The sequence below is a fragment of the Drosophila mauritiana genome, chromosome 3R (assembly GCF_004382145.1).
Source record: "Drosophila mauritiana strain mau12 chromosome 3R, ASM438214v1, whole genome shotgun sequence".
Lineage (NCBI taxonomy): Eukaryota > Metazoa > Arthropoda > Insecta > Diptera > Drosophilidae > Drosophila > Drosophila mauritiana.
In genome coordinates this window covers 11,526,189-11,552,178 of record NC_046670.1, presented here as the reverse complement: position 1 = coordinate 11,552,178, position 25,990 = coordinate 11,526,189, and the positions used below count along the sequence as shown (strand labels likewise).

Genomic DNA, 25,990 nt, shown 5'->3' with positions numbered 1-25,990 from the left:
ATAGGTTCCGGCTACTGCTGTTCTCCGTATCCTGCGGACACAAGCGTATCGCATGTGGCTTGGAAGTGTATCAACTTTTCACATCCGCTCCACGCATCCTGTGCCTTTTGCGCAGTTTCTAAATGGCCGCAAAACAATGGACTATGTTGGAAAAAAAAGGAACGCCAGCGAGCGTACGTTGTTCCGTTGGAAATTTTCACCGCTTGGCTTTTCACTTGGAGTTTTCACTGCTCTTGGGCGCTTCAAATGACATTTTTCTATGCACACTTTTCCGGGGCCGTGCAGTTAGTTTGATTTAATGGTATACGCATTTATTTATATATTTTTTGTGCATTTTACCATTACGATTAGCAATAATTTATTAACCGGTTTTTCCCGTGACGTTTTCGCCTTTTTACAACCACACACAGAGCGGAGAACAGAGAACTGCCGCGGCGGCGGTGCTCGTTTGCTTTTCGGCTTCGTCCTTTCGCTCGTCCTTCGTGCCGGCGTGCGTGTGTGTGTATGCGTGCGCCCGAGTGCGCCCGACTGCGCCGGTGTGAGTGCGAGATTTGGGCAGGACTTCGGGCCGCCTTCGTGTCGCGGTATAGTTTTCAATTACAACAACGGGCGCGCGCGAAAAAAGGGCAAAAAACGGCGCGCCCCCAACCGCCGACCGCCGAAAATACACAAAATGTATTTCGTCCTTGCTCCTTCCTTTTCACTTTCCACGGCTCTGCGCCGACGCAGTGAGCGCAGTGAACCACTCTCTCCGGCGAATGCTCTTTCACTGGCTCTCGCTGAGTCGAGCAAGGGATGTCAGCCAGAGACAGAGAGAGAAAGTGGGAGGAGAGAGTTTTGTCTGCTGCCCGTGTGTTGGTGTTGGTGAGAGAGGTACAGGAGAGTCTAAGCTACACATCGAAGCGCATTTTTGTCAGTGTATGTAAGCACTTCGGGTCCTTGAACTTTTGAACGTAGCGAGGATCAGATGATTTGTTATTATTTGTTGATTAAGTACCCTGATAGTTAAAGATTAAATATTATTTACTTATAGATTTAGATTGTTACACAATTAACTTACTTTTGCTATAGTTTAATCGAAATATCAACGCAAATCACAATTTTGAATGTGTTGGGTTCTTTATTCATTCATTAATTCATTTACAATAAAAAAAATGTTCAACAGCGAAAACATTACACAAGTTTTGTTTTTAATGTAAAGGAGCTGAATAAATATTGTACGAGTTACACTGTGCATTGCTAATTCTGGTCAATCTGCAGTTGAGAGAGGGGCTCGTGGACCCAAGAGTCGTGCGTTTAATTCATTTTGGGGACTTGGGGCTGGGTTCCAGGCACATGGGCATGTACAACAATTAACAAGATCCGGAACCACTTCTGGGTGAAAGTTGAGCGCCGAGCTGAATACGATCGCATGTAACCGAGTTATCTGAGTGCTCATTGAAAAGGTCTGGCAAGTTAAAACTAAAAACGAGATACATATATTGTTCCTTTCTTTTTGATCCTTTGCAGATGACGGCCCGTTCCAGTTTTACATGGTTACATATGGTCGGGGCCGATGTCGTTACTATACTCGTCGGTATATGGGGCAATATGTATGTATGTATGGGGGGGTGTTCATATGCATGCGTGATTGGTGTTGAGATACATTCGTAGTACGATATGTGTGTGTATAAATAATGTAAGAGCTGAAAATCGAAGTCGAAAGTGCGACTGGGGGGCGTATTAATCTACAACATACTGCTCTACACATACATTATTAAACGATATCAATATGTTTAACATGGGCTTAACTCGTATTGCAACAGGGCCAATTTCCAAAGTGCTAAAATTAAGTTTGTAAACCGATCGTTGATCAGCTGATCTGATACGATACGATACGATACGATACAATACGATACAATACGATACGATACGATACGTTAATGATTCGTGAGTCTTAGCTGCTAGGGATTCTAAATGGTGTGCTGGGCGAATGCTAGGCCTACCAAACTAACCAATGTTCATGTGGGGTCAGGTCATTACAATTACATTAACGATATTAAGTGGTATAATAAATAACTATAATTAGCAAACATAGATTCGGCTGATTCCGCTCCATGCTGTGTGTAATCAAATGCATAATTGTCTGGGCCGTGTGGGTTCCACCCACCGACGATCGATCGTGGGGATCACTCCGCATTTTTGATCTCGCTAAGACTGCGACAGGCTTCCCGTTCCCGCTCCCTTTCGCGCTCCCGCTCGCGCTGCTCCTCCTCCAGCTTGAGCACCTTGCTCTTCAGTCCGCACAGGATCTCCGCCGTGGCTATGTTCTTGATGGTGCTCAGGTCCAGGTGCTGGCTGTGATTGTTGTTGTTGTCGTCGCTGTTGCAGTTGTTCCCGCCGTGATCGGCATTCCGATCGTGATGTTCATGATCTGGGTGATTCTGCTCCATGCTCCTATTGATCGCGCTCAGCAACTTGTGCTTGCCCAGCGCCAATGCTAGACCATTGTTGTTGTCGCCTCCCGGCTTGCTGTTGTTGTTGTTCGAGTCCGTTTCCATGTCCAATCCGCTGTTGTTGTTGTTGTCATCGTACTTGCGATCATATCCTGCTCCAGCCATCTCGTCGACGTGTCCATTGTTGTTACTTAGGTTCTCCGCCGGCGGCAGTTCCGTCTCCACTTCCCGCTTGATCAGCTGAATGTCGGGCGTCGGAGTCGCACATGTGGGCGTGGCCTCTCTGTTCCTGCTCCCGTTGGCATTGGGTATCTGGACCAGATTCAGTGCCTCCTCATCGTTGTTGCAGTTGTTGGATTCCGGACTGCTGCTGCTGTTGTTGTTGTTGCTGCTCTGGTTCTGGTTCTGGTTGTTGTTGTTGGTCAGGTGATGGCTCTCCACCAGGCGGATCTTGAAGTTGTTGTTGTTGTGCGTGGATGGTGGCGGCGTCTGTGGCACAATGGTCGTTATAATGGGCTCCATAATGTTGTCCTGGGCGTGGCTGTGGTTGTTGTTCAAGGCGTCGTCATGCTGCTCGGCACTCGGATAGCGTTCCCGCTCCATCTCCTTCAGCCGCTTCTCGCCACCCAGCTCCGTGTTGTAGTGCATCAGGACCTTTCGCTTGGCCAGATACTTGTGCTGCTTGCGCGCCGAGTCCAGCATCTTCTTGCTGTTCGCCTGCAGGATGGCAAAGGAGTTGCTCTCCGCCTCCGTCAGGTTGAGACTGCCATTGCTGCCGCCCAAGTGGTTGTAGTTGTTGCTGCTGCTGTTGTTGTTGTTGTTCCTGTTGAGATTCTTCATGAAGGTCTCGGCCAGCGTGGCCTTCGACTTGATGTGCTCCCGGAAGCCGGCGTAATTGGGATTGCCGGAACCTCCGCTGGAAAGGGGCGTGGGGCAGCGGTTGGGTCCATTGAGCGAAGGCGACGGCGAGGACTGCTGCGACGGCGGTACTCCTCCATAGCCGGCGGCATGGCCGCTGGTGATGTTCACGCTGTGCGTTCCACGCTCGTAACGGCACTCGGTGCCGTCGCTTTCATGCGGCGAACTTATGTCGCTGGTATCGCTGTCCAGGTTCTTCTGCAAGTGAAAGTGAAAGGTTGTTGCACTTAGAGAAATATTCGTAATAAACTTCAGCTTTCAGTTTCAGCAGCAAAATTGCTTTGTATTCTGGTATTTTAGTTGCTTAGCCTATAGTAAACCCACCTCTGTGTGCAGCCCCTTGATTTTCATGGCCTCGGCGACCTTCAGGAACACGGGCAGATCCTCGTACTTGACATTCACCTGGCCACTGTACATAAAGTCGAGCAGACCGGCCATGTGACTGGCCTCCACGTCGGCCATCAGCAGGATGGGATGACTCGATGGGTTCTCCAGGAAGATCTGCTGGAAGTAGGGACTGCAAACGGAAAGGACCTGCAACGAAAAGGACCAAACGAAAAGAGGGTGCGATGCATGAGTACGGGAGTTCCTGGCGTTGAGCCGCTAGTTTACCAGTTTGTGTGCCTTGAATATCTTGCCGCCGGCTGCGATGGTTACGTCCACCATCTTCTCATCCTTCTGCAGGGAGTGGAAGCCGCGGCACATGTTGCCATGGAAGTTGTTCCACGACAGCAGGTACTGGTCGATGGTGTTGGGATCGGCGTAGGATTGCTGCTGCTTGTGCGACGGCTGGTGCTGCTGCTGGTGGAGCTGCTGCTGGGCGGCCTGGTGCTGGGTGGCCGTGATGTGGATCTGCTGCGCCGTGGTGGGTGGCGTACTGGGGCGCGGTGTGTGCGGCTGGTGGGGATGAGCGAGTTGGTGGTGCTGTTGCTGCTGCTGCTGCAATTGCTGCTGATGTTGTTGCTGCTGCTGATGCTGCAGCTGTTGCTGTAGCTGGTGCTGCTGCAGCATGTGCTGTTGCTGCTGCTGCAGGGCGTGCTGCAAAGCTGGTGGCGTCGACGAGGACGACAGCCGGTGTGGATGCGGCGACAGGGCCTGCTGGTGGCCCAGGAATCGCTGCTGCTGCTGCTGCTGTGCCTGGTGGTGTTGTTGCTGCTGCTGCTGTTGCTGCTGCTGGCGTGCGTGCTGCTTGATCTTGACCATGTTCTCCTGCTGCTCATGTTCCCGCTGGCGCATAATCTCTTGCTTGATCTTGTACTGCTGCATGGAGAGGTCGTCGACGCTCTTGGACAGCTTGGCCATCTCGCTGTTGCTGTTGAACTTGCTGTTCGATAGCATGGGCTTCAGATCGAATTTGTAGTCACCAGTGACTCCGCTGGCAGCGGCAGCCAACTTGCGCTCGGCGGCCAGAGCAGCACGCTCCTTCTGCCGCCGGATGAGCTCATCAATGTCCATGTAGGCGCCACTGGTGGCCGCCGCAATGGCCGAGGCGATAATTGGATCATCCTCGAAGACGCTGTCGTCCAGGGTCTCCCTGAGCGTCTTTGTGGACGAGAAGAGACGCAGTGAGGGATCGTTCACCTGGTCGCTGAAGTACACGTCCATCAGGGTGAAGAAGGGCCATTCGCGTCGCTTGGGCTCCTCGGACATCTTGATGGCCTTGTACTCCTGCAGCAGATTGTTCCACTTCTTGATGATCTTCGACAGCGGCAGCGGCACATTGAGCTCCCGTTCCACCACGCTGAGGAGTAAGGGTCAAGATTAAGTAAGAGCTATGCAATGGGATTGCTGATTACTTACGCCCAGGCATATTTGGAGGCATTTCGCTTGCCTGTGAACAAAGGCGACAGTTCCGCCCGCAATCTGATCAATGATTTGACTTTTTCCGCCTCCCCTGCAAATAAGGAAAGGAAACCATGCAAATCAATTTCAGTTCGTTCGATGTTTTTGGGCAAGAATTACAGATAGTTAAGCCTGCGAAAATAAGGAGATAAATCGAGGGGCATTGATCTGGCTGGCGGCCACTTTCCACCTGCCAAATGCATTTCAAGTTTAAGCCGCACTCCATCGATAAAGACCTCTGGCCATAACGGTGGCCGGAGTGGCGAATTATAGAAAACTGCACTGCAGGTTTCAATGAACCCGAATGTCGGGAGTCGGACTGGCAGTCGGAATCGGATAATCACTGCAATCATCTGGCTGCGGATCGGCATCGATGCCTGCTCGGCCATTTACGGCTCTAAGCCTTGTGGTTAATTGCTATAACGAATCTAGTAGCTTTTAGCCACTGAAACCGCGTACCAGAGCCCAAAATCGTAACTGGCAAAACCGAGGTAGCAGCTCTGGGCCACACAGCTCTTTCTACACAGAAAGAAAATCAGATAGAAGTTGTTGAAAGATATTCATAAAAATCTCATTATGTCAAAGCCCCATAAAATTTTGGAATATATTCTTCTGGCTTTTCGAGCTGATAGAAAATCGTATCATAGAAATTGTTTTCTCAGTGCAACCATTCCCATCTCCGTTTCCAGTTGCAGATGCGCATGTCCGTCAAGTGATCGCTGAAATGCAGGAATGGCTGCCTCTGCCCGGTTACATGGCACACACACACATGCACACGCACAGTCGAGTAACCATCAAGTATCAAGTATACGCCACGTACAACGGCACTGTGTATGTACATACGTATGTACGACGATGTCCATAATGACTGAAAACTATTCAACGTTGAAGAATTCATTAGCAGATTTCACTTTCGCTCATGACGACGCCGTTCGCGTTTTCTTATTTCTCTTAGCCGTCTTTCTTTATTTATTTACCGTAATTTCTACTCGTTCACTTTTCCCGATGGCCCCGTCTTCGGGCCAAGTCTTCGGCTTCGGCTTTTGCATTTCGGCTCTTCGTATCTCTCGCAACGTTTCTTGACTTCGGTTGCGGTCGATTTCTTGTCTTGTGGCTGCACTGCATCCAAGAAGTCGCACAAGCGCCGCTTTTCAGCCTTGCTGGGTTTTCCAACTGATTTTCTTCGAGAGAAAATTGTTTGCCGCTGCAGCGGCGAGCATTCGAAGCCGGATCTAAGAAAAAGCTCGCTCGGCAATGGCGGCAGCCGCTTTGATTCGGCTGGGAACAACTTGGGAAAAGTTTGGTCACTGCATTCTGCAGACTACACCGAGAAAAATCATGCTATATAATAATGTAGTAGTTTAGTTTTTCTTGTTAAAGCAATTCTCTTCAAACTCAACAATATATTTGCTGTTATTTGAATACTGTTTTAAAATATATTAAAAATGAATATATTTAATCGTAAAAGTAAAGCACTTACACTAGTGTGAATATTTTATACTTGTCATAATAGTTTTAAGAAAAAATGCATAACTTTAATTTGTTTTAAGTGTAATCAAAATTTGATTGGATTTTCCGCTGACTCGACGGCAAGAATGCCCGATGCACTGGAGTACTTTCTAATTTCGGCTCGCCTGGGGCTTTGCCTTTGTGAAACTCTATTACTCACTGGCCTGGTCTATGTCAAGGTAAGGGGTATTAGATCGACATCAGTTCGCTGATGGTTGAGCAATTCCCAAGCCCCCATTCGATTCGTTTAATGGTTTGGCAGCAGCAGCATTATAACCTAGCCCAACCCAAAAGAGCGCTCGTTAAGAAATCTCCGCGTCAGATTCGAGAAATACGAAACACAAATAAAGCACGAAAATTGCTGGCCAGCCAAATAAGTAAACATAACAAGCTGAAGACTGAAAAAAATTCGCAGGCAGCGCCAGCTTGCAAAACAACCTCAACCTTCTGCGTTGCTCTACGCGCTTGATCGTGACACGCTGAAGTTCCACGCTCCCCTTTCGCAGATACAGATACATATACATTCGAGTATATACATTTATATGTATATGCTCGTATATCCAGGGGCCAGGGGGCAGAAGACTGCGAACTGAAGACAGCTCTGGCTCACACAAAAGTTTCACTTTCTTCGCAACAAGTTTAATGCGTGTGGGTCTGAGTGTGTGTGTGTGTGAGTGCTCGTAAGAGTGCTCGGGTGTTTGAGTGTGTTGGTTTTGGCCACTTTATGGAGCCCCTGGGCTTACTGCTTACTGCTTCTCGCTTCTTTCGGTTTCTACTTTCCGTTTGCGCCCTTTTATGTAACCCAAATCCTCGGATGCTGATGCTGTTGCTGTGGTGTTCGCTTCTTGCGCAGACAATCCAATTCGCTTGCCATCGGGCGAAGAAACAACGTTTACCGTTAGTTTCTCTTTTGGCCTATATTTTTCGGACGAAGCATCGCCGAAGTGGAGTCGAGTCTTCAAGCCAACTCTTCTCGCCCGATGACGATTCTTTATCTGCCTCTCTCCATCACTATCGCTACGTTAGCCGTGCTTCACTTCCGTTTGGAGCACTTTCGTGGGTCGAGAACCGGTTCTACGGCTCGGAAATGCAGGCCCATCGTAGCTTACAAGCATGGGTACACCGCAAGAATAGGATTATAATGGGTCTGAAACTCTTGAGAATCATTATTTATGATCTAACAGAAGTGGAGGTTATTTTATCCATCTCTAGTTGCAAAAAGAAGTTAACTTAGATCCTGGATAAGTATCTTTATAGAGCAGCTCATTTCTAGATTTTCAAGTAAAAGTGAAAAAGTATTTCTTTCTGTGCACGCTTTGTATGGGTCTGGGTTATTTTCTTTTCTTTCATTTCGGGGATCTTAATGATTCTTTCTTTGGTTTTTGGGCATGTTTGGGCGTCCAATCACGTTGCCTTTATAATTGGCTGCTACTTCGAATTCGAATGTTATTTTTATTGCCACGGACTATGGCTACTTAGAATGGCTAAAAGTGTTCGATGGATAGTTGGTAGTAAGCTTCTTTTGGTCGGTTCCATTGTGCTGAGCCGCGCTCGCTTCGTTTCGTTTCGCTTGCTTTCTTTTTGCCACGCTTATTTGGCTTCCTGCACTTTTCTTTTTCTTTCACCAACAGGCAGATATTGGTAGGCTATGGCAAGTTTTCTTCTTGCTTAATTCTTTGTTTGTTTGATTAAACGTGGAATTGTTAACCGTGACGTTTCGTTTTTTTTCTCTGTCTTCTTTCTTCTTGTTAGACTCCGCGTGTCCACAGTTTCTGCGCTTTCAGTCTCCTCTTTGCGTGAGAATTTCTAATTGGGTCAGGATTTGTGTACGTCTTTCTTTCTTTCTTGTTCCATCCAACTGCAAGCGGGAATTAATGAAGCATTTGACGTGCCCTACTCCCGATAACCGAATACTGAAAGTGATAGGCAGATCGCAGAGGCCGGAGAATGGAACTGGATTGGATTAATGGAATGGCACTCTATGCCAGATTGGGCAGAGATAAGTTCTGAGGGGCGACATTGATTGATGGAAGCTGGATTGACAGAGTCCGATTCTTAATAGCCGCGGATTCCTTCAATTTACAATTTAAAATTCCAATTTCAATTCCCTAGAAAAGACAATAGATTGCGTTCCAATTCTACTGAACTTCGAATTTCAAAGTAATGCCCCTTGTTGCAAACGTAAATGAATACTAAAACAGAAACCTGCAGTAATAGAGTTTATTTTCCTTTTTTTTCCTTTCCTTTCCATGCAAAGTTCACCGTGAACTTCAAAAAGTCTTGCGCTGCCATTCGCTGGCTAAAATGCATTCAACTTGAATGCGATGCCCAAACGAATGCCAGAATTCGTATGGGCCTCAGCTTGGGCAAGAGCCACGGAAACCAGACTCCCAATACGAATCCGATTGCATTGAAACTGTAGCCGACCGTCATGTGGCTTTCCATCAGATGCTGTTTCAGTTCGGTTTTCTACAGCCGCTGCTTTTCTTTCGGTATTTTCTCCGCACGCCAGGGACCAGCGGCTATAATGCGCATACGCCCCGTGTGCCAGGCGGTTTGTGGCTGCACTTACCATGTAAGTCATCGACCAAGCTGCAGCTTCAGCTTTAGCTTTGGCTGCAACTTCAACTTCAGCTTCAGCCAACGGCTAGTGGCATTTAATTCTTGGCTTTTACTTTCTCCCAAATGATGCACAAATGAGTCTGGAGATAGCAGTAACCAACGGGCGAACGGTAAAAGAAACACTCTTGTTTGTTATGATTTTTCCAGCGAAAACCTAGAAGAAGAAAGTCAAAGCCTAACAAAGACCACAGACCTTCGTATGTGTGTGTCTGTATGCAGTTGCTGATAGGCTGGCTGGATGGATGGATGGTTGGTTGGATGGAAAAGCGGGAAAGCCTCGGATGATATAAACCAAAACTGACAGTGTCGTGGAACCAAAGCAGCGAGCCAACTTGTTGCGGGGAATTTTCTATCTTTCGCCAGCGGGCTTTTCTCTTTGTGCTTGCTGCTTTTCCATTTTGCAGTTGAATGTACGCTAACCAACTGTGGAAATTCCGCACTACATATAATCATGACCAGCAACATCATCATCATCATCGGCATTACGATCATCATGGCAATTATCATTATCCTCGACATCGTCAGAAGTAATTTAGGAAAAATATTTTTTATGCGCCTTCTTTGTGCATTTCTCTGCGCCGTTGCTTTGGGAAATTTTTGTTTAACTTTTCGTGTACATACATGTGTTTGTATGCAGCACGGTCTTTACTTTAGCTGATTTTCCAGCTGCAGAAGCCAAAATTCGCTGTAATCTCATTGTTTGCGAGAAGGTTTATGAACTTTTACAAAAGATTTTTGCTCTCCGCCTCTCCCAATTGCACTGTTTGTCATGCACTTGGAGCTTGCTGCACAATTTCTATCTCCCCTTGGGATTTTTTCGAAAGTGCAACACGGCGGATGAGCGATTTCTGGCCGGGGCTAAGTGCAAACATTTACCATTTGCATGCTGGCGTTTTCTAAGCTATTACCGCCCATGTGATTTAACGGCTGGCTAATGAGTATGGGCATTATTTGAAAGCGAGACGCAATGGACAGACACTTAAATGTGTCACCGAGAAAATCACTTTTGCTTTCATCAGCACACACGACGCATTAATATTCTTATCGAGGCTGGCCAATCGCTGCGAACCGATATAGCCACCTGATTTCGGTGCGTTCGCACGATTCGCTGGCTTAGCTCGACTTAACTTGGCTCAGCTCAGCACACTCGCAGTCTTAACGTCGAAAACTTTCACTTTGCGCTGTCAGAAGCGGCAGCAGCATAAAGAAAAGGAAAAAAACGGAAAAAAAGAAAAAACGCCGTAAACCTAAAGCTCTAATGTCAATGTAAATAGCGGTAAGAGCCAACATACACACCTACATGAGTGGTAGATACAGATAAAGATACAGATACAGATATACGCATGGCATTACGTGCTGTCGATACATCGGGGTAGATATTGAAACAATGCTTCAAAGCGAGTGCGAAAAAACCCGAAAAATATTCAAACAACAAATCATTTATTAAAACCATTGTTGATGTTGGCGAACCTCAAGATATCTTGTCCGCCAGCCAAGAAAATAAAAATCATATTAAATTGCGGCATCTTACATAAAAACTTAACCTTCCCCACACGTTAGCCAAAATGTTTTTTATATGATTTATTTGTTGTTTCGCCGTTTCTGATCATCAGCGCCCTCGCCTGCAATTATCCACTCGAAATGAGATGACTTGTGGTTGTGCATTAGTAGCGCTTCGAATTTAGTTTGTTAACTTTCTATCGAGCGCCCAAGACGGCCAGCCAGCCCACCTAATGTTGGGAAACTATAAACTATTACTCATCCGCACTGATTGGACGTCTCAGCACTCACTTTCTGGGTCACTTCTTCTTCCCCAACACCTATTATTCAATTCCAGCCGCAGAGCGAACAAAAAAGCAGAGGAGCCCCAAATTGAAGCGGACCTAAAGTGAAAGTTCTAATAAACCAGTGCCAATCCAGGTGTGCCATAGAGGGCGCCACTGTTGCGGTAGTCCGCTAAGTCAAACGGAGTGAGCAAAAGAAAGGTAAGTTATAGTAGTACGATACCATGCGAAACACCCGATGAATGGAGGATGTAAAAATAAAATTAAGCATTTCTTTCTCTGCCGCTTTTTGTGGCCAGCCGCCAGTCTTCTCTGTTCGTGCGAAATACAAATGCTTCATTTATGTTTCTTTGCATTTTGGCGAACAATAATGTCTGCGGCGAGCGCGATTCTATCATGGGTAATTTCGAATTAATTGCAACTCCGTTGGAGAAATGTGTCTACGTTTTTCGTTTTTTTTTGTACATTTCCCCTATCGATCACTGACTTTTTGTTTACGAGCCCCTGGGCAGTTACGTTGTTTTTTTAATATTTTTTGGTTGCTAAGCCAAGAGTCTTTTCTCCGGATTGCATAAAAGCAGCCACATCTGCCTCCAGCTACTGAAATTCAAATGGTCGTACATCTGAAGCGTTTCCCGACTTCCAGCCGCACTTCTATCTTTTTACCAACTTTTGCTCGCACGTCGGATGGCCAATTAAACGGCCGCCGAAAACAGCACTAACCCACAACGCAGGCATTATAAAAGAATTAATAAGCAATTGCATAACGATGGCTACGTGTCGGAGTAGGAAGTTGGCTGAATAGCGCTAAAAATGTGAGAAATTCACGCAAGCTCCAGAGTAGAAAGCCCCAAATATCTAGCTCTAATGGCTTGCCAACTTAATTGGTTACTAAGGCCACAGCGTATTTTCACTTTCATAACATGCAGAAGTGTCTAGTGGCTAATGGCATTGGTCAGATCATACGATCTGATCATCTGCCGATCTGATGCTAGCGATGGTATCTGTGACTTTCCTATGTCTTCGAGACAAATGACCAGATACAAGATGGCAGATTGCATAATGTCCATACGAAACGAAAATAGAAAACAGAAACAACAATCGGAGAAATAACACTGAAGAAATGGATGGTGTGATATATACAAATAATTTGTAGCGGTTTATCATCTAACGGCATTATTGGGCAACCTCCACTCCAATCCAATTCCAATTCCACTCCAACACTCCAAAACTCCAGCACTCAGCTCGCCAACGCCAGCATTTAAACTATTTTCTTGTTATGTACTTCAGCTGTGTTTTGGCATCGATTTTTGGCCAACAGAAAATCCGATGCGTCATTCGCAATAATTGCGCGTGCCAGGGAGTCAGACATATAAAATATTTATGAAACTAACAGGCTCGCTCATAAATTGTTGTGGCGAGCACATCGAAATCGAACCCAAAATCGAAATCTAGCTGGCCCTAGAGCAGAAGCAAATCATACACAAATATTACGTATACGTTCGAGAGAGATCCACACGCGTCGCGCAGGAACTGTTGCAATCTGGAGACCGACCCAACGATGGGACATTGAACTCGAAACGAACGCGAACCTGCCCAGCCGAGTTTGTAAACAAACTGGGCTTATGTAATCGCTTAATTATAATGGAAATGAAAATGCCAAAACGACAGCAAGAAACTGTGCTTTTTGTTTGCTGGGAATGGTAATGGTAGATGGTGGATGGTAATGGTAAAAGGTAAATGCCAGTGGTAAACAAGCTTGAAGGCTGAGCTTGTAGGGATATGCATTTCTGGTTTGCGCTCAAATCCATTTGCATGGCAATGAAATGTGCCAGAAAGTGGGTCAGCTTATGACAGGACTCGAAGCCAACGAGCAACATTCACCCACAGAGAAAGAAAATCTAATACGATGTACGTATGTGAAATTAAAATGTGACAAGTAACAAAATGAATGTAATATATGTAAATATTTAAAAATCATAATACAAGTATTATTAAATATATATAAATATTGTTAAAAGTTCAGAAGGCAGTAAGGATTTCTTTCAGAGATTCGCCTGAGAAACCGACATTACTGGCAACGGGGAGAAATTACCGAATGGCTGAAAGGAGACATAAATTCTGTACCCGAAAAGGGATCTTTCTTTCTTTTATTACTCATTGTGTCTGTAGAAGTGGCAGCGACGTCGGCGGAGGCAGCGACGGCTACTGCGACGGCGAAAGAAAAACGAAGAAACGAAGCAACAACTTTCACCTATTAATATTCGTGTCGTAGCAGCGGCAGAAGCGAGCTGCCAAAGCCAAAGCTAAAGCTGAAGCTAAAGCCAGGCCAAAAGACCGAGACCGAGGCAGAAGCAGAGCCAGAGTCAGAGATACAGATACATTGCCAGCCAAAGATACAGATACTGCAGAAGCAGAAGCAACAAACAGCTAGTCACTGCCGATGCTCAACGACGGCAACACATCGCATATAGCATCGCATGTAGCATGTAGCTCGAAACTCCCAACTTCAAACTCCCAGCTCCAAACTGGCTGCAACTCCAGCCAGTTGGGTCCCCTTGCTGGGGAAACTTTCTATAAAAAAGCAGCTTTTGCTTTTTGTTTTCAAAATTTCTTTCTGGCCGCGCAGGTTGCCCGAGTGCACGACTTGGTTCGATCGTTTGTTTGTTTGTTGCTTTCGCTTGGCATTCTGTACTCCAATGGAGCATATCCTGACTCGAACGGATCTGAAATGCGTTTGTTACTCCTCTTATAGGTAAAACTAGCTTAGAATATGTGTATCTATAGTTTTTCCCTACAGCATAGTAAGGCAACTTGCCAAACCCAAAGTAGATCTAGTAGTTAGTAACTACTGCTTGTTAGTAGCTAGCCAAGTTCAAGGCAACTTACAACAATATCTGGTCGAGTATTGACAATTCGCATTGACTGTGGGTGTCATAATCTCGTTGGCAGCCATATCCAAATCCAATTGTTTGATAATAATAGCGCTGTGTGCTAGGTGTACTCCAATCCCGATTGGTATCCTTGAGCTGTTCGGGAACTTTCCGTAATCCAATGGGCACACACAAAATATATGTTATTTTCGTTGATAGTTTCTCTTCTCGAAGCTTATTTGGTTGGCTGTCGGTGGCCGGTTTTCATTGTAGCATATCAATATTTGTCATTCAAGTGGCACTCACGCAACGAAACACCGAAAAATCACTTTCACTTTTGCGTTTTGATATGCAGAGAACACAAGGCAGTTAATAAATACGGATGCGTGGTGATCAAAATCCGGAGAGGGGGAGTGAAATTCAAGATCGCAAAACCACAGAGTCAAAAGAGGACAACATTTTGATTGCACTTGGGCAGCATGATGCTGTTGCTATTCCACACTTTTCATATGATCTGGTTTTCTTTTCGAGTATTTTTCTTATATGATTTTCTAGCTATGAAGTTTCTGCGCAGGCGCGACTTTCTACGAGCTGGGCTGGCGATTCTTGCGCGCCGAACGGTGGAACGTAACGTCTGCCTCGAAACGCGGTAGACGTCTGTGCGGCAGCGCGCAGTGAAACCAGCGCTTATCCTCAAAGATCGCTAAGAAATTTCATGCCATTCCATTTCGTTTCTCAGCGGCAGCGACGCTTTCGCTTGCCGCACTCACACACCTGCAAGGTGGAAGCTCTGCCGTTGGTTCTTCGGCTCAGGAGTGCTTTTACCATTTCTTTCTCTCACGCATACATGCACGTTCGAGCGCACACATACACTCGGGCCATAGCAAGTTTGGTTCTTCGTTGAAGTCTTTTGTTTTGGTCCGCAGTTTGTGTTTGCCATGTGCTCTGAGTAAGAGTTTCGCCTTGGGAGCCCACTCTCGCACACCAAAGCCGAAATGGTTAATTATTTACAGCTTACCATCGTTTCGATTCCAGTGCGTTCCCCAGCTGCTTTTATAACTTTAACTTTCATCGCTGCCTTCTAAGACCAACTTTTCCCACTCCCCCTGCTGCTCGAGCTTGCCAAGCGCTGAAAATTACAACTTTCGTCTATTTTTGTCAAGATTTTTTTTATAATTATATAATTTAAGCGTTTTTTCTTCTTCTTGTCGCACATTTTTGGCCGTCGTTTCGCTGGCAATCTGATTCCGCTCGCTTTTCCATTGTTGCTGCCGTTTTTACTTTTCTTTGCATAAACCGCACGGCTAATTACGCACAAGGAGAGTGAAACTCCATTAGATTCTTAATTATACTTTAATTGCCACCGGATAGATAATGTGGAGATCAGCACCCAGCGAGCCGGGCAGAAATCAACTTGAATCATCTCACCAGTTGCAGTGAGTTGCATTTGGAAATCTTTCACCGCTGCATTTCTCATTGTTGCTGGCGGTACTAGTACTGGTACTGGTACTGGGACTGGGACTGGGTCTGGTGCTCGTACTGCTCTTTCTACTGGTCTACCCATGCGCAGTGAGCGTTGCAAAGCTCTGTCTTCAGCAGGCTCCATTTGGAGTGGGCTTGCTGGGGGTCTTGGGTGCTTTTCGGGGGCCGGGGCTCTCTGCACTTACAGTTGTTTCTTTTGTCTTACACTCGGATGCGCGATGCTGCCCTGCTGGTTGTAGTTGTAGAAAACTTTCTAATGTAGAAGATGTCTGCAGCACTTCCCCTGGCCATTGTACTTGGATTGAATTGCCCCGCTGCCGCCGTGGGGCACAGTGGTAGGCCTCTATCTACACGGCATTTGTCAGCTTTTTATTTCTTCCGAGATTTTCCCAAGCTTGATAAATTGTCGGCGAGAATTTCAATGTTGTAAAGTTGTAGAGGCAGTATTCTAAGCTTGTGAGTTCACACCGTTGCCGATTGATCGATTCTTTTAACATCTTTTACCCAGCTGGGTGAAAGTTTTCTGATAAAGCCACCGACTGTTACATATAGAGATGTAAATCATCTTTCCATTGCGGATACACCGAGTATACCGTGTCCACATCCACTTCAAGTAGGGATGCAGAACCTGTCGAAGATCCATTTAGTCATCCAGTGCTCAATCTGGTGTCGCATGACCACGACTTTCGACCCACTAATAGGCCCGAATTTGTATTTACATGCTAATGAGCAACGGAATATTTTGTTTCTACTGAAAACGAAAACGCATTTTATTGCCAAACGATGATCTTTGTCAATAGGAGAGCTAATAGATTTAATTGGACGGCCGGTTCGTTATATAAATCTCGACCGGGCCAGAACCGTTTGCACTGCTGGGGGAAAAAGAAACGAGCCAAGATGTATCGCGGCTAAATGATTAATGCAGCTAAGAGTCGAGACCCCAAAAGCCAAAATCGTATTTTCACTTTTTAATAATTAACATAAAATTATTAAGAAGACGGCGAAGAAGCTCTGCAGAGGGCGAGGCAGAACGAGCGAAGATGCCGAAAACGATGCCAAACGCATTAAGCGCCCAGCCACAAAGGCCAGCCAAGGCAAAGAATAAGCCACGAAAGTTGTAAAATCCGAGGAGGAAAAGAGATTTCCGAATTTCATAAAGTCTCGTAAAGAACGAGAGCCAGCTGCCGTATGAGTAACAAACCAAAAATATAAGCCAAAGAATTTTAAGTGAAATGAGCATTTCCCGAAAGCAACCAACGGGGTCTGACCCAATTACCCATTTAAGCCCAAAGTCCAAATTGATGTGGTAGCGGAGAAGAAATGGCCCAAAGAACGAGAAGAAGGCGATGGAAATGGAAATCGGAGATGGAGCTGTGGGGAAACGGAGGCAGAAGACGAGTAACAGTTATGTGACGGGCAGACAATCGAAAGTTTATGTCATGCTGCCGGCAGCAACGCAGCAGCAAGATCAACAGGAACAGCAACATGCAGCAGTCGAAAATCCAACGGCCATGTACAAGCAGATCTTTTGTTCTTCTTAATGCTCAATCCAGATTGATTTTTCGCTGCCTCCCTAATGGGCAAGTAAGGAATCTGAAAGTAATATCTCCGTTGGCAGTGAATTTTTCCCCGCACAGCAACGCAGCGGCGAGTGAAATATAAAACAATTTTTCGAAAGTCATGCCACGAAATAAATAAATGGTTCTTGTATCTACACACGTATCTCGCATAGGCCTACAACTTCAATGAGAGCAGCCAAGCTGCAAGAAAAGAAAAAGTAACTTCGCACTCATACAAGCCCGTTCGCATACATACTAAACACACATACACGTTGCTGACCAGCAAATCGAAAAGATAGCCGAAAAGAGAAACAGAAAATAAAATAATAAAATCGAAACATGAAACATTCTGATTGTATGGGCCAAAAAGTGGGTCAAGCTGCGCGGCCGCTGCTCAGCCGCAGCCTCAGTCGGCGTCGTCATCGCCAACGCGCTCGTGGCTCAGGTTTTGGCTTTAACTTTGCCTCCGGTGGTGATTGTGGTGGTGCTGGTTACCATGGCGGTGATCATGATGGTGGTGGTGCTGGTGAAGTGGCTGTGGCTGTGGCTGTGGGTCTGGGTCTCGGTCTCGGTCTCCAGCGGCGCGCTCTGCCCGTGAAACCAGCACCAACACAGGCGCAATACGAAGTAAGAAAATAAGCCCGACTCCGCTGACGGAATACTTAAGCATCTGCGTCCACTTGCACTTTCTTTTTCGAGCTCGGCTCGGTTTTGCTTTTCTCATTCTGTTTCTGCTTCTGCTTCTACTTCTGCTTGAGGTTCAGGTTCGGGTCTTAAGTCTTTCGTTTTGGAGCACGTTTCTGTCGCTTGGCTTTCGCTTGGCGCTCTTTCACCGACATTAGGTGCGCTAGCGGAAACGGGTTCCGTCGAGCTTTTTTTTGAGGGGCCCGTGTTGAAGCGATTTTAATATATTATTTATCTTCGTAGCTATTCGATGTTTCATATTCTCTTCTTTTCATAAAGGAAATCACAAACTCGTTTAAAGGTTGTTAAGTGAAAGACCATTCGCTGTGCATTACAACGCCATCTATAACTGGCTTTTGCTTCAGCCGAAAAGTATGCTAAGACTTTCATGCTTTTAGTTTATGGTTCTTGTCTCGACTAGGCAATATTTAAATAAATAAATCCTGGGAAATTCTTACGTACATACATCAATTTAAATGCAATTGATATTATTTCTGAAATCGTACATATATACAATTATTATGTGTAATGCTATAGTAATTAAATTAAGTAATTACCACTTTAAATATCGGTAGAAAGATGACAAATTGGGAGAAGGGTACAGTAAAAATGTCATTAAAAAAATATCAATTTGCCGTAATAAAATTATAATTCAGAAATATCTAGAATGCAAAATTGGCAAATTTAGTTAAGATATTAATCTTTGCATAAATGGTGAGCAAGATCAATGTAATGAGTAAATGATTTATAGTGAATTAAAAAATTAAAAGTCCGCAGCCACTAACCTCTTGCTCAATACACGATGACAATCAAGGCAATTACCAAATAAAACGCTTTGGGAATGCCACCAATTCACTTCCGAGCAATCAGATCCTATCTTTAGACCAACCACATTCGATTATTCACGCGGGCGAGCAATGAAAACGTAAATAGAAAGAAGTAAAAAATAATCAAATCTACATAAAAGGATAAATACAGTTCGATTGAGAAAATACATTTTCGCTCGGTCTGGCTGGCAATTGTTGGTTAATTGCACTGATAAATGGTGATTTCGCAACTTCGGGATTGCATCGGCGCCGCAATGCAAAGTGCAGCATTCTGTAGAATGCGATTGCATATGTGGATGCAGCTTCCTCGAGCACCGCGCGCGGAGATCTCGATCAACCTTGATGTTGATTTATAGGTGCCGCTCTGCTTGGCGCGTCTATTTTAGATTCGCCTCGCTGCGTGCCCGTTGAAATGTCCCATTCTCCCAGTCCCTGCCGCGGATGCCAATTGTCTTGCGTCGGTCCTTCTAAGGTCCGTTTCTATTTTCCGAACTCTCAGCGCCGAATGAGTCGTCCGCCGCAGCAGTCGCCCATTGGCAGCAGGATTGGCACGGAGATGGGGACGAAGATGGGGCTAATTGGCCACTCGAGAGCGCTGATTGCCGTTTAGGTGGCCCATGCTCCGACAATCACGCACCTCTGCTAATCACTCGACTATGGCGTTCTCTTATCTTTCGAGAGCTTTCTCTCTCCTGGCACTCCCTACAATTAATGAATAGGGTCCTAAGATTAATAGCTTATAATCTATAATTCTGGGATTAAATATGAACTGAATTAAAGATAAAGGAAGATAGCTATTTATATGTTTGAGACCATTTTCTAGGATTTTTTCACCCAATCGAAATATTACCTACTAACAGTATCTTAAACTATTACAATGTGCAAAATTTCCACAATCTTGAACATCTCACTTGAACTTATTGGTATCTATAGGAAATGTCAATAAATGATTCTATGCTATAATATGTATCCCTTAACCCTCCTTAAATTGTGGCTTACTTTGTTTAGTGAAGCGCATTGATGAGTCGCCTTCGTGCAATGAGGCAGCCAAACTTCTGACATGCACGAGCAGAAGTCCGAAAACTGCTTATATGGATCGATTCGAGTTGATTGTTCCGCGGCACTTTCGCTCAATCTTTCTCTCAGTGCCGCCCTGGCATCCAACTCAAATCGCTTCGAGGGAGAGCCGAGATATAAAGGCAGGACAGACCGATCGGCGTGCCATTTGTTGTTGAGTCTAGTCGTCAACAGGAATCGAACGTGCGACTCTATCCAATTTACCTCCTTTCGTTGACCTAAAAGGTGTGTGAGTGTGTGAGCGACCTCAATGTCGAAGGATCCAAGGATTATTACAGAAAAAGCCACAAGGACTAAGGATATTAAAATGATTTTTAATAAGTTCGGATTGCTTGATGGATTTTTCTAGAAGTCATTAATCGGTCTTCGAAAGTTCAATATCTAATTATAAAGTGAAGAGTTTAATTCGATACGTTTAATTTAAGTTCTATAAACTATTCTTTTCGGATATTCTTAGAGCACTGATTTAGTTTCAAGTGAATAACCAATTAGCATGAGTCAAAAGGAAATGGAACATATCACTAAATTAAAATAAATGTTTGCAATTTTTCATGATTTTATTTGCTCAAATGTGCGGACAATAGAGTTTCACTCATAATATCTTGAAAAGTTTAATATTTTCTTGAGAAATAAATTAGTTTTCTATGTTGTCATTAAGTAGTAGAATTTAAAGGATTATAATCGGCAGATCGAGCTAACGTGGTGCTCTTCCATCTCCCTTCCAGATAAACAACTGCCAAGATGTGTGACGATGATGCGGGTGCATTAGTTATCGACAACGGATCGGGCATGTGCAAAGCCGGCTTCGCCGGTGATGACGCTCCCCGTGCTGTCTTCCCCTCGATTGTGGGTCGTCCCCGTCACCAGGGTGTGATGGTGGGCATGGGTCAGAAGGACTCGTACGTGGGCGACGAGGCGCAGAGCAAGCGCGGTATCCTGACGTTGAAGTACCCCATCGAGCACGGCATCATCACGAACTGGGACGACATGGAGAAGATCTGGCATCACACCTTCTACAACGAGCTGCGCGTGGCCCCCGAGGAGCATCCAGTATTATTGACCGAGGCACCCCTGAACCCCAAGGCCAATCGCGAGAAGATGACCCAGATCATGTTCGAGACCTTCAACTCGCCGGCCATGTACGTGGCCATCCAGGCCGTGCTCTCCCTGTACGCCTCCGGTCGTACCACCGGTATTGTGCTGGACTCCGGCGATGGTGTCTCCCACACCGTGCCCATCTATGAGGGCTTCGCCCTGCCCCACGCCATCCTGCGTCTGGATCTGGCTGGTCGCGATCTGACCGATTACCTGATGAAGATCCTGACGGAGCGCGGCTACAGCTTCACCACCACCGCCGAGCGTGAGATCGTGCGCGACATTAAGGAGAAGCTGTGCTACGTGGCTCTGGACTTCGAGCAGGAGATGGCCACCGCTGCCGCCTCCACCTCGCTGGAGAAGTCGTACGAGTTGCCCGACGGCCAGGTGATCACCATTGGCAACGAGCGCTTCCGCTGCCCCGAGGCCCTGTTCCAGCCCTCGTTCCTGGGCATGGAGTCGTGCGGCATCCACGAGACCGTCTACAACTCGATCATGAAGTGCGACGTGGACATCCGCAAGGATCTGTATGCCAACTCCGTGTTGTCCGGCGGTACCACCATGTACCCTGGTAAGACAAATCATTCGCTCCAGCAGTTGCACCCGTGCCTAATCCTTTGGTATTCTATTTCAGGTATTGCCGATCGTATGCAGAAGGAGATCACTGCCCTGGCCCCATCGACCATCAAGATCAAGATCATTGCGCCACCCGAGAGGAAGTACTCCGTCTGGATCGGTGGCTCCATCCTGGCCTCGCTGTCCACCTTCCAGCAGATGTGGATCTCGAAGCAGGAGTACGACGAGTCCGGCCCCGGAATCGTCCACCGCAAGTGCTTTTAAGTCTTTCGCCCGCCGCGAAAGCTCTTCAAAGGCAGCAACCAGCAGCGACCAACAAGCATCCATCGAGCTTCCCAACAACCTCGGCTCGCACAGTGATAGACAAAGGCAGCGAACCCATCGCACAACAATTATCATCCAACTCAGATTCACAGCAGATAATCAGAGGCAACCTCCGGTTGTCGGTGCTCATCCTTCATGGCCACTTCATCGGCAGCGGTACAGCGGATTTTTACTTTGAAGAACTAATCGTAAGAGTCGTGGCTGTGCTCCATGTCGAGTAGCAATCAAATGTATATGAGGAGCTTTTAACCCTAGTCAGTGAATTGAAAGCCAAATATATCTTCCATTAAAACTATTAAATATTTTAAATAAATACATTTTTCTATTACCCGCCCCCGTGTACTGAAAAGCCCTGGAGGTGCGAACCACGTTTGGTTGGTAACAGCTTTAAATTCCTTTTAATTGACATTAAATTAATTGTTAACATTGGTTTTGCATTAGCCTAGCTAGTTAAATGAAAATACAGCGAGGATACTTGGTACCGGGACTTAGGCGATTTGGGATACAATCGATTGAACGTTGAAAATCTGGCAGTGATAACAATCAATCAGCAGTGTTAATTCGATTTGATGAATAGTTTGTTTTGGCTTGTGCGATCGGGGGGTATCCTAAATAATATGAGTATTCGTTTTAGTTACACATACATTTGCTCCCAACTTCTCTCTCTCTCTCTCTTAACTAACTAATTGCGGAGCTAAGCTAATACAACTATTGTACAGACCGGCATTGCACTAGTTTAGCCGAGCTCTTCGTTTTCGGCGAGTGATGGATGGCCTAGGCTTGTTTCAGAATAATTGATGGGGGGCAGAGAAAGTATGTAAGTAAGTATATGTTAAGTTAAATAATTGTTTGAAATGCACTTCTTGGTATTGTTCCCATTGCTGACTTTACCTAGGCAAAGGATCCTTTCATCTTCTATCACTGCATACCGGAGTTGGCACAAATACGGGCTTATCTGAGCGGCGACCTATGATGATGGTGTACAATATGGATAACCCCTATTTGCTAATTCAAAGGCTCACATCCTCTAGTATTTACAATACTTAATACATTACATGGCAATAATATCTAGTTACTAATTTCGAGCGAAATATAATTATATATACAGGCGATATGGTTTTGTTCGGGCTACTTCGACACGATTACTACAGTTTATATATCCTAACTAATATTCGAGAATACTTTTAACCATCGATAGCGGCGACTCTCCGTAGTGGTAATTCTTGGCTGGGGTAACCCTGAAATGCTGGGATGCTCGGATTAACTTTACCCTTGGTCCTTCCCGGGACGTAGACCCGATTACCGTGGGAAGGTCAAACAAAGTTTCCCGCTGACTACTCAGTGGTTTCAGTCATAACACGTCCAGGTAAAGGCCAGAATCGGGCGCTATATAGCAACCGCCGCAGTATCCTCCGCAGAATCCCCTTCGCATCTGCGTGGTCGTATCGAACTGAAAACGGGAACAGCATATATATGAGCAATGATCCTTTTTGGCAATTGAGTGACTGACATACCTCACTGATACGCTTCATGACCGAGTACTGGCCATGCATCCGCCACACGGTTCCCGGCCGTATGGAGAAGTCCGTGTCCTTCATGTTGATGGAGAAGTCGCCCTGCGGACACTGGCCAATGCGATTGTAGCAATCGCCCGCTGATCCCAGCTTCTGGGCCAAGCCCCGCGAATCGGCGAACTTGAAGTCGTTGTCCAGGATGCGAAGATCGGTGATATTAAGCCGCAGCTTTCTGAAGTGCGTCCGGCCGGAGTTCTGATCGTTGTAGTACTCGTGGCCTCGCGACTCCGGCGGACAGCTGTTGGTCTGCTTCGTCCTGTACTCGTAGTATATGGAGTAGTTCTCCTGCGGATCAACGTTAACGTACTCCTGTGGCGTCCTGCTGTTCATCGCGTGGCAGTAGATGTGCACCATTCGCGATCTCACCTCCACCTGATAGTTGCCATCCTTGTTGTAGCCGTGCATCTCCTTCAAGTCCGCACAGCTTCTCGGTCTTCCGCGATTCCGTGAGCCTCCAATTGAATTCAAGCTCCTGCTGCTACTCACTCCAGTACCCCTCGGTCTGCTGCTAATGCTGCTCCCGATGGCACTTCTCCTCCGGCAATGTGGCGGCGGAGTGCAACTGTGACGCTCCACCCTGGCTCGCGTGGGACACGCGATGCGACCCTTGTGCGAGTTATAGCAGAAGTCCCGCCTCTTCTCCACACCCTCGCAGTTGCACTGAAAATCAATGTAGGTTTATAACTTTCTCGAAGGGAAGCTTTCTAAGTGTCCAACTCACCTGCGAGATGACTCTCGACTGCCGGCGCACGCAGTTGTTGCAGATGCGTCGCTTGGATGGACGCTTCTTGGCATCGCAGTGCTTGTCCTCCACTCCGTCACCCTGGAAGGTCTCGCAGCGCACATCGCGCGTTTGGTACTCCTCCGAGCAGTCAGCAGGACAGCGCCTCCAGTCCGAGGCATTCCACTTGCAGTTGATCCGGCAGGATTTGGTGGTGGTGCGCAGCTTGGGACGATGCACCTTTCGGCTAATGCAGTACGATTCATCCACGTACACCCGCCGCTTTCGGGTACCCGGAACATCCGGCTTGTAGACCCGCGTGCAGCTCTGCTTCTTCCTCTTGACGCCCTCGCCACATTGCACCGAACACTATGAAAGGTAAAAAATTAAATTTCATGGATCTATAGCAGTTGCAGGACAACTCACGTCTGTCCAATCGCTGGTGTACTTGATGTGACAGCATTTGCGGACGTCCTTGGGCTTTCTGCTACCGCAACCGATTCCGTAGGGATGTGAACAACTCACAGAACGAGTCTTCTCACACCACTCATTGCATTCGCCCCATTCTCCAATCACCCAGTTACTAACTGCCAGGGCATTCTATGGGATACAAAAAATAGGATTAATATATGCATAGGATTATAATGCCTCAGATTTCAGTGACCTACAGGTGACTTAGTGTACGTGGGGCACGACTCAGTGTTGCAGATCCCGATTAGGGTGTTCAAATGGGGCTTGGTCCGTGGATTGCACAGATCATCGCTGACACGGGAATTGTGCAGGTAGCAGTGAGCCTCACGCTGCTGGGAACCAGTGCCACACGACTTGGAGCACTACGATGGAGAAAATGACTTCGGATTTGTTCCGATTGAGAAATGTTCTGCTAAACTCACAGTTGACCACTCCGACAAATGCCAGCATCCTTCGCGACACTCCTCGTGGTAAGCCACATCGAACTTCAGCTTGCAATAGGACATATCCACAATATTGGAACGCTGCATATTCGTGAATGTCTGGACGCAGGCGTAGGTCTTCTCCCGGGTACCCAATTCTCCACACGCGGCCGAGCACTCCGAGATGCTCGTCACAGTGAGACTGCAGGTTAGTTGATTTATTTAGTTTGCTACAAGTAAGTTGTAAAATGCACTCTCAACTCACTTGAGGCGGCAGTCAGTGTTGCAAGCGCGATCATCGATTTTGGGCATGGCGGACTTGTCACAGAACTGTGGGGCAACCTTGACACCCTGGGTGGTGCTGATGCAGGCCGGCAGGCGATGGCTCCTGCCCTCGCATAGGGAATCGCAGTTGCTCGGGGCCTGCATCTCCCAGCGATAGATCTCCACCTCCGCCTCGTAATCCGGTGACTTGTCGATGGTGTAGGAGTAGGACATCAGGACGGTGTCCTGCCGCTTGGACGGACTCACGTCCAGTGAAATGATCTGCAAAATGGAGTTGAGGAATGCAACTAACTGCAACTGGTGGAATATACAACGGGTAATACCTGTACTATAAGATCACGTGACAGTTTCCATGAGTAGGTCGTGTTCACCTGCTCCACTACACTACTAGAACCGGTGTACTGCATCGTGACCCCGGCATAAACGAACTTCAATGGATAGGTCTTGAGGAATTTTCCATTAAGCAGTTCGTTGTCCCGGTCATCGGTGAGTACTATGAAGTTCTGGTCGGGATAGCCACGCTGAGTGATTATAATGTTGGAGGCACCTATAAGTGAATAATCAATTGACGAAATATGTTGAATATAGAAACAGAAAATAGCAATATCAGATGATTCAAGTCATTAAAGAGGTATTAACTCATGTAGAGTTCGCCATTTTAAATAAATCGTAATAGAATAAATATGTAACTCATCGATTAGATATCAAGTTGATTAATTGATATTTAAAATCGATACTCAAAAATTATTAAAGTTGCTTCATAGAAATGGTTTTAATTGAAATCTTTATGGCAATGTCCCAAATACAAATATTAATTGCATTTAAATTAAATTTAGATTACCAGCAGCAGTAATAAGAATGCAATGCCGAATGATTAAGAAATAAGCGTGTTGTTAATGCAAACATTTGA

At 46.2% G+C, this 25,990-nt stretch overlaps 3 protein-coding genes across 5 annotated transcripts in view; 1 reads left to right on the top strand and 2 right to left on the bottom strand.

Annotated features, from left to right (window-relative positions):
- Positions 1–1,100: 1,100 nt before the first annotated feature.
- On the bottom strand, positions 1,101–14,661 carry LOC117145867 (broad-complex core protein). The gene is made up of 5 exons (XM_033311689.1): positions 14,000–14,661; positions 5,154–5,247; positions 3,966–5,094; positions 3,678–3,887; positions 1,101–3,551 (listed from the first exon to the last, which is right to left on the bottom strand). The coding sequence occupies exons 1-5, from the start codon at positions 14,064–14,066 to the stop codon at positions 2,169–2,171; spliced, it is 2,883 nt and encodes a 960-aa protein (XP_033167580.1). The 5' UTR covers positions 14,067–14,661; the 3' UTR covers positions 1,101–2,168.
- A 5,092-nt stretch (positions 14,662–19,753) lies between these two features.
- Positions 19,754–21,636, top strand: LOC117145868 (actin, indirect flight muscle). The gene is made up of 3 exons (XM_033311690.1): positions 19,754–19,837; positions 20,338–21,278; positions 21,342–21,636. The coding sequence occupies exons 2-3, from the start codon at positions 20,354–20,356 to the stop codon at positions 21,545–21,547; spliced, it is 1,131 nt and encodes a 376-aa protein (XP_033167581.1). The 5' UTR covers positions 19,754–19,837; positions 20,338–20,353; the 3' UTR covers positions 21,548–21,636.
- Positions 21,637–21,982: 346 nt separating this feature from the next.
- Positions 21,983–25,990, bottom strand: part of LOC117145866 (A disintegrin and metalloproteinase with thrombospondin motifs 9) — a 33,830-nt gene continuing 29,822 nt past the window's right edge. For all 3 annotated transcript variants that reach the window (XM_033311686.1, XM_033311687.1, XM_033311688.1), the window contains exons 10-17: positions 25,404–25,627; positions 25,061–25,341; positions 24,796–24,997; positions 24,571–24,735; positions 24,329–24,502; positions 23,903–24,271; positions 23,122–23,841; positions 21,983–23,057 (exon numbers count right to left, since the gene is read on the bottom strand). In XM_033311686.1, the coding sequence (XP_033167577.1) occupies positions 22,959–23,057; positions 23,122–23,841; positions 23,903–24,271; positions 24,329–24,502; positions 24,571–24,735; positions 24,796–24,997; positions 25,061–25,341; positions 25,404–25,627 (2,234 nt within the window). In that variant the 3' untranslated portion in view covers positions 21,983–22,958. The remainder of the gene's footprint in view (positions 23,058–23,121; positions 23,842–23,902; positions 24,272–24,328; positions 24,503–24,570; positions 24,736–24,795; positions 24,998–25,060; positions 25,342–25,403; positions 25,628–25,990) is intronic.